General features: G+C 57.7%; 1 protein-coding gene across 4 annotated transcripts in view; it reads right to left on the reverse strand.

Annotated features, from left to right (window-relative positions):
• The window catches only part of MEGF8 (multiple EGF like domains 8), a 43,351-nt gene that overhangs the window by 4,799 nt on the left and 22,820 nt on the right, over nucleotides 1-15,732 (reverse strand). For 3 of the 4 annotated variants that reach the window (XM_027079656.1, XM_027079652.1, XM_027079653.1), the window contains 17 exons: nucleotides 14,595-14,842; nucleotides 14,394-14,504; nucleotides 14,124-14,242; nucleotides 13,542-13,749; nucleotides 12,831-13,011; nucleotides 12,110-12,273; nucleotides 11,206-11,350; nucleotides 9,758-9,989; nucleotides 8,473-8,596; nucleotides 8,118-8,331; nucleotides 7,753-7,967; nucleotides 2,890-3,097; nucleotides 2,537-2,696; nucleotides 1,918-2,110; nucleotides 1,265-1,435; nucleotides 973-1,103; nucleotides 339-471 (listed from right to left, as the gene is read on the reverse strand). In XM_027079656.1, the coding sequence (XP_026935457.1) occupies nucleotides 339-471; nucleotides 973-1,103; nucleotides 1,265-1,435; nucleotides 1,918-2,110; nucleotides 2,537-2,696; nucleotides 2,890-3,097; nucleotides 7,753-7,967; nucleotides 8,118-8,331; nucleotides 8,473-8,596; nucleotides 9,758-9,989; nucleotides 11,206-11,350; nucleotides 12,110-12,273; nucleotides 12,831-13,011; nucleotides 13,542-13,749; nucleotides 14,124-14,242; nucleotides 14,394-14,504; nucleotides 14,595-14,842 (2,957 nt within the window). The remainder of the gene's footprint in view (nucleotides 1-338; nucleotides 472-972; nucleotides 1,104-1,264; nucleotides 1,436-1,917; nucleotides 2,111-2,536; nucleotides 2,697-2,889; nucleotides 3,098-7,752; nucleotides 7,968-8,117; nucleotides 8,332-8,472; nucleotides 8,597-9,757; nucleotides 9,990-11,205; nucleotides 11,351-12,109; nucleotides 12,274-12,830; nucleotides 13,012-13,541; nucleotides 13,750-14,123; nucleotides 14,243-14,393; nucleotides 14,505-14,594; nucleotides 14,843-15,732) is intronic. The other variant, XM_027079654.1, reaches the window with a different exon arrangement.

Consider the following 15,732-nt stretch of genomic DNA (forward strand, 5'->3'; position numbering starts at 1 on the left):
CCTCAGTGCTAAGGGCCAACACATTTTCTTTTTTGCTTAAGCTACTACGAGATGAGTTTTCTGGCATCTGCAGTCTCTAAGTTGTGACTATCCGTACAGGAGTCCGTCTCCTCACCTCCACCGCCCACAAGAGGCTCATTTCTGGGATCCCAGCAACACCGCCCGGGTCCTGAAACTGACTAGGGCTCAGGAACAGTCTGTCAAGTCGACCTTGATCCCCATGACCACTGATATCGGAACCACATTGTCAGTCCTGCCCGGGCCAGGCTACCTCATCCCAGCCCTGACCTCTTCTGGGCACGGGGCCCTTGGCCCATAACTTGCTTCTCCAGCCGCACCTGGTATTTGTAGCAGTCTCGGCGGTCGCTGGGGGAGCTGCCCTGGCACGTGCCCGTCTCTGTGTTGTTCTGACACGGGCAGCCTGTCCCGTCCTGCTCGTTACATGTGTCTGCATGGCCATTACACTGACATCTGAAGAGAGGGAAGAAGACGGGGGTTATAGAGCTCCCACGACCTACAGGGGCCCAGGCTGGATGCTGTAAACGTGAGCTCCAACCCATGAGGCCAGAAGAGGAAACTGAGGCTCACAGAGGTCAAGCCGTTTACCCCAAGGCCACAGTGTTGGTAAGTGGCAGAGTCAGGATTAGAACCCAGGATGGACGAACTCCAGGGCTTACTGACCATGCAGAAGGAAGGGGGTGGAATGGGGAGGCTGTCCTGAGGCCTCTCCCTCAGGGCCCTCGCTGTCTCTCTTTGCCCAAGAGTCTCCACCAGGGCTGCTCGGTAGCCTGCGTTTCAGCACTGGCCTGAGGGAGAGGGTCTCCCACCTGAGTCTAGTTCTTTGCCCCCAACCCGTGCCTCAGGGGATCTCAGCCTTTCCTGACTGAGGGCAGAGGACTGGGGAGAGGAGCCTGGCTCCCAGAGCTGTTCCTACTGAGCGGGGCAAGGGTTCCTGGCCCCCCTTCCACTTACTTGGTGCACTTCCCGTCGAGGAGGAAGTAGCCATGGAGGCAGCTCTCACATTTGTCCCCATAGCTATTATTGTGGCAGTTCACACACACAGCCTCGTCTTCACTAGGCCCCTCTGTCACCCAGTTTTCGATCTGGCCGAGGAAGGACAGGGTGATCACAGAAATGCATGGACCAGCCCCTCCTCCCTCAGAGCCAGGAGTCCAGAGCCCGGCAGCCTCCTCCTCCCTCAGACTAGGAGCCCCCAGCCCCTCCTCCTTCAGACCCAGGAGCTCAGGACCCCAGTCTCTTGCACCTCATCTGGATCCAGCGAGTACTTCTCCGGCTCCTTCCTGGCCATTTCAAGCTCCTTCCTGGAGACGCAGACCTGGCTGTTGCCCCGACAAAAGGCGTGGCAGGGCCGGCAGGTCCCGCCCCCCACGGCTGAACCCACGAACAGGGGGAGGCACTGCTCACAGTGGCTGCCCTGGAAACCAGGGACAGGGCAGTCAGAGGGGGTGAAGAGTCACAGTGGGTGTGAGAGCTGGGGGAAGGTTCTGAGAGCACCAGGGGAGGGCAGCAACAGCTCAGGCATTTGGCTTGGGCAGTCCCAGCCCACCTGCCATTGAGCCCTGTGCCTTCACTCGCACACCTCCAGTGATGGGGTTTCACTCCCCTTCAGCCCCAGTGTTGCGCTCAGAAAGCCCTTCCCCACAGGATCCCAGATGCTCCTCCACGGGATCCCCCTCCCCGGTCCAGTACTAATTCTGTCCCGCTATCCAGGGCGGCCCCTCTGTGGTACAGACCCAGATGGTGTCCCCAGGGTCCTCTCGTACTTCCTTGGCATAGGGCTAGGCCCCCTCCTCTCTGTGCCTAGCTCACTGGGGCTTGGAAGGAGGCTCGAGATGCCTGAGTGTAGGCTGAAGGCACAGAGGCCCGGGGCGAGGGCCTGAGGTCCCGGACGGACACCTTGGTGTGATTGTGGCAGAGCAGGCAGTGGTCGCGGGCCCCCACACCGGCGCACTCGCTGTGGCGGTTGCAGCGACACTCCGTGGAGCAGTTGTGGCCGACAAAGCCGAAGTGGCAGCGGCAGTGGTCGGGCTCCACGCATGAGCCGTTCACGCAGCCCTGGGCGCACACGGGGCGGCACAGCCCCGTCACGCTGCAGGGGTGGGGCAGGAGTCAGCGCAGGGTAGCGGGCCGCTCCCTCCCAAAGGCACACCCAGCCGTCAGCACGGTCCTCACCGCGCCTCTGAGGCCACCACCGGCCAGCCCACCCTCTTCGCAACTAGTCCACCCCCCAGTCCGCTGCATCACTCCCCTGCCCCGGGTCCAGCCCAGCACCTCCTCCAGGGGCGATGACCCCCTTCCCAGGGTATCCTGTTAAACTAACTGACCAACCTTGCCCTCCACGACCTAGCCCCCGCCCTCACACCCTCCTCCACACCTTGGACTATGTTTTCTTGCGTCCCACTTTGATCCATGCCCCGTCGTCTACTGCTCCCCACAGACTCTCCCACCCCACGGTCTGCCTGGCCCTGCTCCCCTCAACCCCACCCAAGCCCCCGCGTCTGGCCTGTAGCCTCACTTGTCCATGGTGTAGCCCGTCTTGCAGCTGCACTCGTAACCGTGGGGCCGGTCATGGCAGTTCTGTGTTTCATTGCAGTCGTGGTGCCCGTTTGCACACTCGTCCTCAGGGGGGCAGGACAGGAAGGCCCAGGAGGCCCCAGGTCGTCCACATGTCAGCCCTGGCACGAGGATACAGGGCTTCACTGTGGAGGCCTCTGAACCACTCGCCTAGCCACCCGGGCCCTTGCTCCCCCTTCCGCTGAGCGCCACCTGTGAGAGCCGCCGGCGGCCCTCCACGTTCCCTGAACCAACCCCACGTCACAACGCAGACAGGAGCCAGCCCCACTCACCCCATCCGAAAACCCGTCTCACCATCGCGGGGGCCGCTGAGTCCACCCTCCAGGCAGCGGCCACCCCCATCCTGGCCCCCCCAGGCACACCAGCCACAGTGGGGCCGCCGTAGGCACAGGGCGCACTGTGTTGCCTGAGCACAGCCCAGGGAGCAGCTCTCGGGTCCTCGGAGCAGCCGCCCGCAGCCTCCAGCCATACATCGCAGGGGCAGGTAGGAGGGGCTCAGACACTACAGGGGAGGGGAAAGGGCAGAGAAAGAAGATCAAGCAAACACCTCCTGGGTGTCTTCCTGGATTGCACCCTCTTCTCAGAGATCTCACCCCTGCTGGCCACAACCGGGTGGACCAAAATGGACATCAGCTGGGGTCATCACATTCTCCCTCCTCGGCATTTGTAACTAGAAGTTCAGACCAGAAGTCAGGCTAGGGACATCCTTGAAACTAGATTGTGTAGACTAGGGCTGGCTGGGCCGTTTGGATGAACAAATGACAGCAAATGAAGAGAACAGAGAGAGGCAAGAAAAGAGCAGAGACAGAAGGAAGCAGAGATGAGAATCACACACCCCAAAGACAAGAAGACAGGCAGCTTTCCAGGCTCCACCTCCAGTCCCTGGTAGGGCCTGGCTGCACTTTCTACCTGGGTTACAAGAGGCACCACTGTGTTGGTATAATGAGCCCCTTTACCCACCTGGCTTGGGATGCAGCTCTTTCTTACAATCAAAGAAAGGCAATGATCCCAGGTGGAAAAAGAAACAAGCATCAGGAGGGGGGTTGCCAGCCACAGCCTCTTAGAACATGGACCCAGCTGCTGGGGCAACAGGATCCGCCCGCCCTTGGCTGGGAAGTTGAGGAGTCCGTGGTCAGGACTCAGCAGCTCACACACCATCACTTATTGTGTCCTGGGACCCAGACACGGTGCTCAACGAGGTTCACACTCCTGGAAACTTACCTCAGTGTATGAGAGCATTTTATTTACGGCTTGGGCCTTAAGTAAAGTACAAGAGGAAAGAGATTAGTCTAGGCTGGCTGTCTGGAAGCACTTAGGAAGAAACAAAGCAACCATGCAGTCCTGAAATAGAACACCCTGATAGCTGTGGCCGGATCTCTGAGTCCCTATGGGTTACGCCGGTGATGAGTCGAGCCTGGCTGAACTGCCACAGCCAAATGCTCCTCCAGGTTAGGCTTCCAGATCTGAATTTAGTGCACCCCTTGACAAACAGAGGGGCAACCTGGAAGGGGGCCCAGAGAAGCCCGAGGCTCCAGTCTGCTCAGCACTTTCTGCTGGGACCCCCCCTAGTGGCCAAATGTGATTGCTGCCCAATACCATAAACTGCATTTCCTGTGTTCCTGGAAGAGATGCAGGATCCTAGCTCATCTGCTGACATATGCCCACAGACTAGCAAAGTGCCCGGCACAAGGAAGGTGCTCTATGAAGAATTTGGTAAAAGGACAAAGGGAAGGAGGGAAGAAGCCAGCCAGCCAGCCAGCCAGCCAGGGAAGGGAGCACCTTGTTGTCTGCCCCAGGTTCTGAGGCCAAAGGCATTTAGAAGAACAATGCCTGACTGTTAAAATAAGGCTGCCCTTGAGCGAAATCACAATAGGTCTGGTCTGCGCACCTGTTATGATTGATCTGTGTTTTTAAAACACCCGAGCCAACAGTTTTAACTGATTTTCCCAGAAATCAGAAGAGCTGGCAGCAGCCCTCTGACATTCCCATGCAGCATCAGCTCCGCGCTCTCCATTCAGCCGCGCCACCACCCCCTCCCGCCTCACACCTCCTGAGCTGCCTGCAGGCTCTCTGGTGTTGCCTTCCAGTCCCTGGGATCCCAATAAAAACAAATAATGGAAATCTCAGTAATATTTAGGGAGGACGTGTATCACCGGAAGGACCCCAGGCTTGAGGACGAGAGGCCTCTGCTCGTTAGAGGTGCCACCGCAGGGGACCTCTGCCCTTGCAGCCACGCTGAGAGCCCCACGGGGAGCACTCCCCACTCCCAGCCGCTGCACTGACCCTCTTGGTGTGACCCAGACAGCGGAGACTGGGAATCCTCCCAGTGGGTGGAACATGGGGATGTTACTGAGTTTTTACTGAATAGCAGGCCGGGCTCCACGCTCTACATACATTCTCCCATCTAACTTGGACGACCTTCCTATGGGACGGTGTGGTATGACACAAAAATGTATCTGGCCTTTGTCCCCAGTTCCTGGTACTGAGCTACTAAAACACATAGGGGTTCCTGAGCGGTGGGGACGTCTTTTGCTGTTCATAAGGGACCCCTTTTACACCTGAGTTTATGCTTACGGGGTGACTTAGGGGAGTGAGCCGAAAAACCAAGTGATTAGAGCCCCACTCACCCACCGGGGGTCAGGGGAGAGACTGAGCTCTATAAAAACACTTGAACCATGAGATTCAGGGGACTTCCCTGGCAGTCCGGTGGTTAGGACTCTGTGCTTTCACTGCTGTGGGTTGGGGTTCAATCCCTGGTCGGGGGACTAAGATCCCGTAAGTCGCGCGGCACGGCCAAAAAAAAAAAGAACAACAACGATGCGATTCAGAGAGCTTCCAGGTTGATGAGTGCATCCTCTGGGAGGGCGGCATGTCCAGTGAAGGCATGGAAACTGCATGCCTTGCCGATTCACCTCTTCTATTTGGCTCTTCCTGAGCTGTATCCTTTATAATAAACCAGTGTGAGTAAGTAAACGTTTCTCTGAGCTCTGTGAGCCATTCTAGCACATTATCAACCCTGCAGAGGGGATGGTGGGAACCCCCAAGGTACAGCCAGTTAGCCTGGATTTGTGACTGCCATCTGAAGGGGGAGCAGTCTTGTGGAACTGAACACTTTAACCTGTGGGATCTGACTCTGATGTCACGTAGATAGTGTCAGAAATTAACTGAATTGTTGAACACATAGTTGGCGTCCAGAGAACTGGAGAATTGGTTGTTGGTGTTGGAAAACACCCCAGACAGGGTCTCTTGACAGCACTCCTATTTTACCAAAGACTCGTGTAGGCTCTTGGGTTGTGAGATGGTGAGTAATCACACCTCAGTTGGGTCTTGCACAATCTTGCACAATAAAGATGAATGAGGAGTAGGGCTTCCCTGGTGGCGCAGTGGTTGAGGGTCCGCCTGCCGATGCAGGGGACAGGGTTCGTGCCCTGGTCCGGGAAGATCCCACATGCCACGGAGCGGCTGGCCCTGTGAGCCATGGCCGCTGAGCCTGCGCGTCCGGAGCCTGTGCTCCCCAACGGGAGAGGCCACAACAGTGAGAGGCCCGCATACCGCCAAAAAAAAAAAAGATGAATGAGGAGTAGACAGACTCACAACTCTGGCCCAGTGACACTGTTTCTGGATATGACAGCAGTAGCTGAAGCTTTCTTATCTCCTGCTGGGGTGGGGCTGGGGCTGACTGCCTGTGTCTGCCACTGGGACAGCTAAATCATGCCAGGCAGAGGCATCTTTGGTTTTTTTGTTTTGTTTTGTTTTTCAGCCATACTGAACGGCTTGTGGGATCTTAGTTCCCTGACCAGGAATTGAAGCCGGGCCCTCGGCAGTGAAAGTGCGAAGTCCTAACCACTGGACCACCAGGGAATTCCCCCCAGAGGCGTCTTTGGAATGGACCTTATGAGACAGCACGCACTGGGCAGCCAAAGGGTGGACTGTACCTCCCCAGACCATGCCCATGTTCAAGAATCATCTCTCTAGACCATAGCCATAGATGAGGGGTGGGTCTGAATGGCTGTGTCAGAAGCAGTGCTCCTTCCCTTCCCTGGCCACACCTCACTGGACCACGGCTGGACATCTAACTCGTGAGCTGAGCTGAAGTCTTCCCTGAGAATGTGAACTAACAGAAGAACACAGAGATGACTGTAGTCTCTGGAATTAGAAAGTCACATAGCAACTCCCCTGGTGGTCCAGTGGTTAAGAATCCGCCTTCCAATGCAGGGGACGCGGGTTCGACCCCTGGTCGGGGAACTAAGATCCCACGTGCTGTGGGGCAACTAAGCCTGCGTGCCGCAATTACTGAGCCCGTGTGCCACAACTACAGAGAAGCCTGCACGCCGCAACGAAGAGCCCACAGGCCGCAACTAAGACCCAACGCAGCCAAGTAAATAAATAAATATTTTAAAAAAAAAAAAAAAAAGGAAGTCACACAGACTGAGGGTCAAGGTCTGCCAGTTGAGGTGGTGTGTGTTGATGATCAAGCCGAGAGAAACCAGAGGATGGAGACGCGCAGAAAACAGCTGAGATCAGAGACCAGGCGGCCCAAGAAGGATGAAGCAACAGTACTTCCTACCTTCAGACAACATCAAATACCCCCGGTTCCTTATAATAACACCAGCTCGAGTGGGTTTCTGTTTCTCACAACCAAAACTTCTAAAAGTAGAGAGAGAAAGAGATGGAGGAGGAAAGTGGAAAGGTGTGAGAGGGAGAAGGGAGATGGTATTGAGTCATGGGAAGGATGGGGCGAGGAGAGCTTAACTGAGAGTTGGAGAGACACCAGGGCTGAGGAGTCAGGAAGCGGGTGCTGGGACATGACAGGGAGACTCACAAGGCAAGGAGAGGGACTTCCCTGGTGGTCCAGCGGTTAAGACTCCACGCTTCCACTGGGGGCGCGGGTTCGATCTCTGATCAGGGAACTAAGATCCCCCAAGCCGTGCGACGTAGCCAAAAAAAAAAACCAACAACAAGAACAAGGCAAAGAGGGAAGAAAGAGATGTTGGAAGGGGCGAGAGAAGAGAAAGTGGGAAGAAAGAGAAAGTGTGATGGTGGGACCAGCCCTAAGGAAATGGAGGCGGACATAGGACAGCGGCGGCGGGGTTGGAGAAAGGTCAGTGTGCAGCAGGGAGGAGGGCCACAGCACACCCCGCTGGGGGCAGTCGGTACCTGTTGGAGGCTGCTGCTCCAGACACAGTGCTGCCAGCCCCCGTCTGCACCCTTGGAGTCCAGGCAGGAGGTGCAGTTGGGCAGGAGGTGACAGGGCGTGGGGCAGGGCAGGGGGGGCGATGATTCCACCGGCATCGGGGACACGTTCAGCAGAGAGTGGCTGAAGCACGTCCAGTCATAGGTGGGCTGCACCGAGAGGATGCGGCGGGTCTCCCCTGGGGTTGGGGGCACACGGATTAGAAGCAGGTCCGGGCCCCCAGCCCCTCCCCTCCTCCCTCAAACCAGGCCCCTGAGCCCCTTGCGTCCTTGCAGCAGGAATCCAGGCCCCCAAACTCTCCTCTCGGGGAGCAAGCCTCAGCGCTCACCAGTCCTCTTGAACTGCCGCGTCCACATGCACTTGCCCTCCCTTGTGCACTGCTTGCAGTCGGCCGCCCCACACACGGCCTCCGAGCAGTTCCCAGCCCAGAAGACCTCTCGCTGGTTGATGCGACAGTCATTCTCCGAGGTGCAGGACCCATTGCGCCCGATGCAGGCACCCTCAGGGCAGTTGGTACACCACTTACAGCGGGGGGCAGATGCCTGGCGGGGGGATACGGGCTCAGCGGGGTTGTCAGGGCCCCCAGCATCCCTCCAGCCTCAGGTCTTGCCACCCAATCCCAGCTGAAGAGCTCAGTGGTGCCTGAGCCACGCCCCCTTCCCACCCCCACCCCCATCATTCACCTCTCCATCTCCAGGCTGCAGGGTCCGGGGATGGCGGGCCAGGCACTCACTGCAGGTCCGCAGACGTCGACATTCCTCGGGGGAGTGGGGCATTGGAGAGCAGGGGGGACCACCACAGCCCAGCCTGGGGAGATAGGAGGTCTGGCTCATCACATTCAGCCAGGCCCCACCCTTCCTCCTCACCCTCGCCTCTTCCTGGTGCCTCGTGGACACCGTCCTGCAGGTCCCACATATGCACTCCCAAGTGCTCTCAGCACAGGCCTCCCAAACCTGCTCCTCCCCAACTCCCTTGGTGATGGTCCCACGTCCACCTATCACCCAGGTCAGAGACACTGGACGATATCCCATGGCCTCTTGGCCCTCCAGCCACCGAGGCCTCTGCCTCCTGAATTCTTCTCTGACCATCCCCTCCTCCTCCAGCCCTGCAGCCCCCGCCCAGTTCAAGCCTCCCCCTTCCAGGCCTCCACCTGCAGCCTCCCCTCACCACCCCCTCCTTCACAAGCCTGCCCCTGCCCTCTCCTACTTAAACCTTCTGTGCCTCCCCATCACCCACAGTGGAGGGCCATAATCCCTCACTCAAAATCCTTGAAGGCACACCTGTTTCAGAACTTTCCAGGTTTCAGAAAAGCAGTGGGTGTACCCGCTGTTACATAATACCCCTAGCAGAGTCTGGGGGAGCACCCTAAAAATCAAACCCTTTAATATTCTGTAGTAAACATGGTGACACATTTAATGGGACAAAATAAAGCCCGTTAGTAGCCTCATACCACGTTAGTAGCCTCATACCAGTGCAGGATAACTGCGCAGTCAAGTTAGTTTGTGCTAAACCTAGGACAGCGCCTTCAGCCTCCTGATATGTTTGGATTCCCAAACTCCAGACAAGGAGTCTTGGAGCTGGACGGAGCGCAGTTCAGCCAGGCACCGGAAGCCCTTTCTGAGCTGACCCACCCACCTTTCCAATCTCATTCTTCCCCAGCTCAGATGGTTTCTAAAATACACCAGATACAGCCCCGCTTCTGAACCCTCATGGTCTAAACTTGACCGGTCATTTACGGCCCAGTTCAGACCCAGCTAACTCCAGCCCACAAACAGGGCTCCCCACTCGGTGAGGTCCCCGAGCCTGCCCCTGCCTGTGATAAGCTGCCCATTTTCCCGTGTGAGCTGGTCTCCTAACCAGACCACACCCTGCTGAGGCCTCCCCCACAAGCCTGGCCTGGCACAGAACCCACTTCGGAGGGCACCAGTACCACCCACCCACCCACGTGCTGTCAGTCTCCATGGTTACCTATGGGCCTGGTCCCCGGACAGGCAGGCCCCATGGCACCAGGTACAGGCCCCAGACTGGTTACAAGCTTCGGGCGAGGGCAGCAGGTGGCAGGGGTCCGGGGGCAGGGTCAGGGCCAGCAGGCGGCCCAGGGCCACTCCCCCAAAGCCTCCTGAGATATACAGGCGACCCCCTACCGCTGCCACAGCGTGGGCCACAGACTCCTCCATTGGTGGTCCCACAGAGGCTGGGCCTGGGGAAAGACAGAAAGTTCAGAGAGAGAGAGCAGGAGACTCGAGGAAGAGATTCACACAAAGGTACCAGTCAGAGAGGGATGCTGAGAGGAGAGACAGTCTAAGGAGAGCAGAGACAGACAACGAAAGACAGAGAGAAGACAGAAAAGGCCAAATAGGACAGGAGCATCAGACACAGCAAGACAAAAGAGAGGGAGAGAGACACATAAACAGAAAAAAGGAACAGAAAAGAGTGGAATAAGAACAGAGACATGGGCTTCCCTGGTGGCGCAGTGGTTGGGAGTCTGCCTGCTGATGCAGGGGACGCGGGTTCGTGCCCCGGTATGGGAGGATCCCATATGCCGCAGAGCGGCTGGGCCCATGAGCCACGGCCGCTGAGTCTGCGCATCCGGAGCCTGTGCTCTGCGGCGGGAGAGGCCCATGTACCACAAAAAAAAAAAAAAAAAAAGAACAGAGACAAATGTTGTGGAACCCGGGGACTTCGCTGGCAGTCCAGTGGTTAAGACTCTGCACTTCCACTGCAGGGGGCATGGGTTCAATCCCTGGTCGGGGAACTAAGATCCTACATGCCACGTGGCGTGGCCAAAAAAAAAAAATGTTGTGGAACAAGACTAAGGTGGTGGCTGAACCACACTGTGAAGGTACTAAATGTCGCTAAATTGTTCGTTTTATGATGACTGATTGTGTTATGTGAATTTCACCTAAATTTTTTTAAATCCTCAAGAAAAAAAAAGAGTCAGTGGAAAAAATAGATTAAAAGCGAAAGAGAGTTAGAGACAGAGGCTCAGAGAAAGCAACAAAAAGCAAAGGAGACAGGCCCGGAGACACACACACACAGTCAGTCATTTACAATGACTGTCAAATGAAATAAAACGGCAAGATACAATCCCTTTCCAGCCTATGAACTGGAAGGAAGCACCCTCACATATGACAGTCGTTGCCTCTAGAGAATGGGATTATGGGGGACTTTTTCCTTCCTATTTTACAAATTATCTACAATGACCATCATTACTTCATAAACAGAATTAAAAATTTTTCTAAGACAGAAAAAGAAGGAGGGTGTCTCCGTGGGTGCTTAGATAATGTGGAGAGGACAGGAGCTTTGCCTGTGGGCCTGAAGGGACCCAAATGACCCCTAATGAGTGAGAGTCGCAGGACAGGGCCAGCGCTCCCCCTGGTTGTCCCGCGGCCTCCCAGGGAGAGTGGTGGACTTACGGATGAGGTCAGGCAGGAGCCAGGTGTTGCAGTTGACCTGGTAGAGCAGGACATCGCTGCTGAACTCATCAGGGTCCGAGCGCCCCCCAAGGACCACCATGGTGTCTCCTAGCAAGGCTGAGGCGTGGAAAAGTCGGGGGCGGGGCTGATGGGGAGACACACGGCAGGACGGGCTGTCAGAGCCCACGGTCACCCGCTCTTCGTGCTTCCTCTCAGCCCACCCGCCACTCCAAACCTCCCCACGCCCCAGCCCCTACCAGCCCACCCAATCCTAACCTTCCTCAAATCTCACCTCCTTCCTCCGGGAAGCCTCCCTCATTCCTCAGAGCTGTCTCCACAGCCATCTCCTTTCCCTGAACTCCCAGAACCCCCAAACCCCATGCTGTTCCTCAGGAACCCAGCCTCAGATGCTTGAGATGAGCCCCACATTTCTTGGGTGACCTCGCCAGCTGGACCGGGGTGTATCCTGCTGGGGCTCTTACTTCCATCTCCCTTGTGGTCCAGCCCCAAGAAGGGCTTGGGAATATGTGTGTGGATGGCAAATGCAATTGTCTCTAAACAGCATACCCGGGGTTTCCTGCTCTCCCACTGTCTCCTTTGGCCTTGAAGGCAGAAGCACAAGGAGCCTCAGTGTCCCGTTTCACAGCTGGAGAGGCCAGGAAGGGGAGGGACCTGTCACGGCCACGCCCAGAGTGTGGCAGAGCTGGGACAGAACCCAGGCCTCTGACCTCCTGGTCTAGGATTCTTACCTCCAAGTCACAGAGAGAAGAAGGGGAGACTTGGGGTACCAGAAAGGAGGCAGAGTAGGAATCCAAGGTTGAGCCAGTCCCTGGGGCACTGGGAAAGGGGGGGCCCCCCTCCCTCCTACCCCCTACACTCATCTGTCTGGACCTTTTTTCCTGACCTTTGCCCCCTGAGAAGGGGCCAGCAGGCTCCAGGTGCGGTCAGGACAGTGCAGGGAGTAGAGCTCAGGGGATGGGGCCGCCAGCTCCACGTGGAAGCGGAAGCCCCCAAACACGTAGAGGGAGTCAGTGGCCTCGTGATACACAGCGGAATGACCATATAGACCTGGGGGTGAAGGATTAGTGAGCACAGAGGCTGGGGGAAGGGCTGGTGATCAGGAACACTCCCCGTCTTCCTGGGCTCCCCCTCTCATGACCACACCACCACCCTACCAGGCCCTGATGCCAGAGACCTGGAAGCCTTTCTCAACCCCTCCTTCTCCCTTCGGTTCTAAAGGACAACCATTAAAGGGACCCTGGGAAAGACAAGAGAGGGAGACAGGGTGACCAGAATGACCTTGCGGATGGTGATTAAAGAATGTAGAAGGAGAGAGAGAGAAAGGAAAATACCTGAGGGGCACTGATCTAGGACCTAGAAGAGGGAAACAGTGACCCACTGCTACTGGGCAGGAGGTAGGCAGCTTCTCATGAAGTCTGGGAAGGGTATAGAAACTGAACTTCTCAAAAGGCAGCATCCTGAGAATGTGGGCGGGTGATGGGGGTAGACAGGGAGACAACAGGTAGGGGGGGCAGTGACCACAGCCTACAGGAGTGGACAGAGAGGATGGCTGGGAGTCAAAAGCATAGCGCCCCCTCCCCGCCATGCCCTGTCCCCAGGCCCACCTGTGGGAGGTGTCCCGCTCTGGGCTCCGGACACCCAGGTGCCGGTTGCCAGCTGGTACTCAAGCAGCTGCTGGTTGAAGCCATTTTCAGGGGAGTAACCACCCACCAGGAGCAGAGACAGGCCTCGGCGGGCAGTAAGGGTGTGACCAGCAACTGCTGGCAGCTCCACGGTCTGCGGGGCCTTGGGGATGAAGGGTGGAGGTCATGGGGGTGGGGGGCAGAGGTCAGGGGTCATCTTGTGGGTAGAAGCAAGGCTCAGAGCTCCCCGAACTCCCCTTGAACCACTAAGGAGGTCGTGAGCTGCCTGGGGCGGGTCAGACCCCAGGCCTCCCCGCCAGCCGTGGTCCCGGCAGGTGAGCAGCAGACCTCTTGCTGTCTCTGCCTGCTCAGTGTCACTTCTTCAGGTAGGAGTAGCCTGGGGACCCTTTGCGAAGCCCTTGCTCCTCTGCTCTCTGGCTGCATGGGGCTGACTGTACCGGCTCCACAGCGGGCTGTGCCCCAGCCTGGAGACCAGAGCCTCACGTCCCCTTGGCTAGGGACTGACTCAGGAATGAAATGTGACCCACAATGGCCACTGAAATTCAGTTCTGGGGCTTGTGCTGAAGCCCTGGGAGGAATCCTCTTCCTCTGGGGGCAAAGCTGGCAGGAGCTGCTCTGGTCACCTTTGCTAGAGCCTGGTTGTGGGGACTAGGGGAGGGGAGAGATGCTCACCTTCTCCTGCCGCCACTGCAGGGTGGTGAGGTTGAGGACCCAGAAATCCCGGGCGACGCCCCCAGCCGTGAGCCCCCCCAACAGGTACATGGCGCCACGGCCAGCAGGCACATAGGCAGCTGCATGGAAGGAGCGGGGTGAGGGGCCTGGGCCCCCGTCCTCAGCTCCTGCCAACATCTGTGTCCACCGCCTTTCGCTCACTGAGTACCTGGGGCCAAGATGCAAAAAGGCAGCCTCACTATACAGTCATACCAGCATGCCCTTGGGTGACCCCCCTACACACTGGTATCCCAGCAACCCCTGGGATCACCCCCCCAACTTGGCAGGTATCCCAAAACCCCTAAGGTGACCCTCCTATGACAATCACCTTACCATCCCCTGGGGTAGCACCACCCAAATAAGTGTCCCAGTCCCTGAGGTCAGCCTCCTGCGACAAGTGTCCCAGCATCCTTTGGGGTATCCTTCACCTGTAGACGTTGTCCTGCACCCCCCCGAGGGGACTCTTATGTCAGAGACGTCTCAGTGTCCCCTGAGGTAACCTTTTCTCATTCAGGCATCCTACCTCCCCAGGGCAGTCCTCACCTGTACAGGTTTCCCAGCAGCCCCTGGGGCAGACCCAGGCCCCCAAACATCCACAAGGTGGCCTCAGGTCCCTCCACCATAGTGTGCCCCAGGCGGTGCAGGAAGCGGCTAGCTGTGTCCTGTGGGTGGGGTGCAGACGTGAGGGCTCAGGTAAGGGCATTACAGAGTGGCAGGCTGGGCCTAGTGGGTAGTCTCGGGAGTGGAATGGGGAGAAAGATCCAGGAGGCGGGCTGCATGGCACCTCCCCACCAAGGGGCATCCACAACTCACGGCTGAGAGGCGGCTGTCCATGAGGGTCTCCCAGACCAGCTGCCCACCGTCCAGCTTTGTGGCACAGTCAGGTCCCCCGAAGCCCTCAGCACAGATGCACACGCCCAGGCTCTGGGGAACAGCAGAAGGAAGCTTGGGAGGAGCCCTGATTACCCCCACCCAGCTCCCTGTCCCGTCCAGCTTGCCCTCTTTCACCTGTACCTGGTTACAGGTCCCTGCCCCGTTGTGGGCATTACAGTTCTCAGGACACAGAGCCATGCGGCAGTGTGGGCCTGCCCAGCCCTGGGGACATCGGCAGAGTCCAGCATCTGCGGCCCCGTCCTGGGGCACACACTCCTGGGGGACAGGGCAACTCCCGGGGCCCCCTGACCCACAGCGGGCAGAGCCCACAGAGGCATTGAAGCCCCAGGACGAGGAGCCGTTGGCCTCCCAGTGCAGCACCAGCAGCCCTGTTGGAGAGAGTCCAGAGGCTTGTCACAAGACCTCAGTAAAGTGATATTTAAAAAGGGGGCGGTGGTGGGGCTTCCCCGGTGGCACAGTGGTTAAGGATCCACCTGCCAATGCAGGGAACACGGGTTCGAGCCCTGGTCCGGGAAGGTCCCACATGCCGCAGAGCAAACAAGCCCATGCGCCACAACTACTGAGCCTGCGCTCTAGAGCCCGCGGGCCACAACTACGGAGCCCGCGGGCCACAACTACCGAAGCCCACACGCCTAGAGCCCAGGCTCCGCAATAAGAGAAGCCACCGCAGTGAGAAGCCTGTGCACCGCAACGAAGAATAGCCCCCGCTCGCCGCAACTAGGGAAAGCCCGCATGCAGCAACAAAGACCCAGCGCAGACAAAAATAAATAAATTTATTTAAAAAAAAAAGAGAGGGGTGGCCTGCAGGCCCTCTGACCTCATCACCTCCCTCTCTCCTGGCCCTCCCCGCTCCAGCACCACCAACCCGCTTCCTGTTCTCAGAGCCTGGGCATCTGCTATTCCTCCACCTGAACTAGTTGCCCCTTCCCCACACCGTGAAATCTCCCTGCTGCAAAGACTCCCTCCCCAACTCCCCAGACAAGCCAGGCTCCCCACTCCTTTCCATTTCCTCCTGTCCCTTACCAAAAGTGTCACTATTCTGCCTACAATTTGCTCCCTGCTGTTTGTCACTCCCCACCTCTGCTGTGAGCCCGTGAAGGCAGTGCCTGTGTCCCTTGTTCACTGCCACATGCCCAGAATTTAGCTCAGGCCCAGCTTACTGCAGGTAGACATTTGCTGAGTGAAATGAAATCGAGGGCCCCTCAGCTCTAGTTGCTCACTGTGAAGGGTCTGGGCTCGTGTGCAATCGCCGTCAGGC

Source organism: Aethalodelphis obliquidens, unplaced genomic scaffold (genome assembly GCF_003676395.1).
Source record: "Aethalodelphis obliquidens isolate GAN/ISIS:26980383/991018 unplaced genomic scaffold, ASM367639v1 scaffold43, whole genome shotgun sequence".
Classification (NCBI taxonomy): Eukaryota; Metazoa; Chordata; class Mammalia; order Artiodactyla; family Delphinidae; genus Aethalodelphis; species Aethalodelphis obliquidens.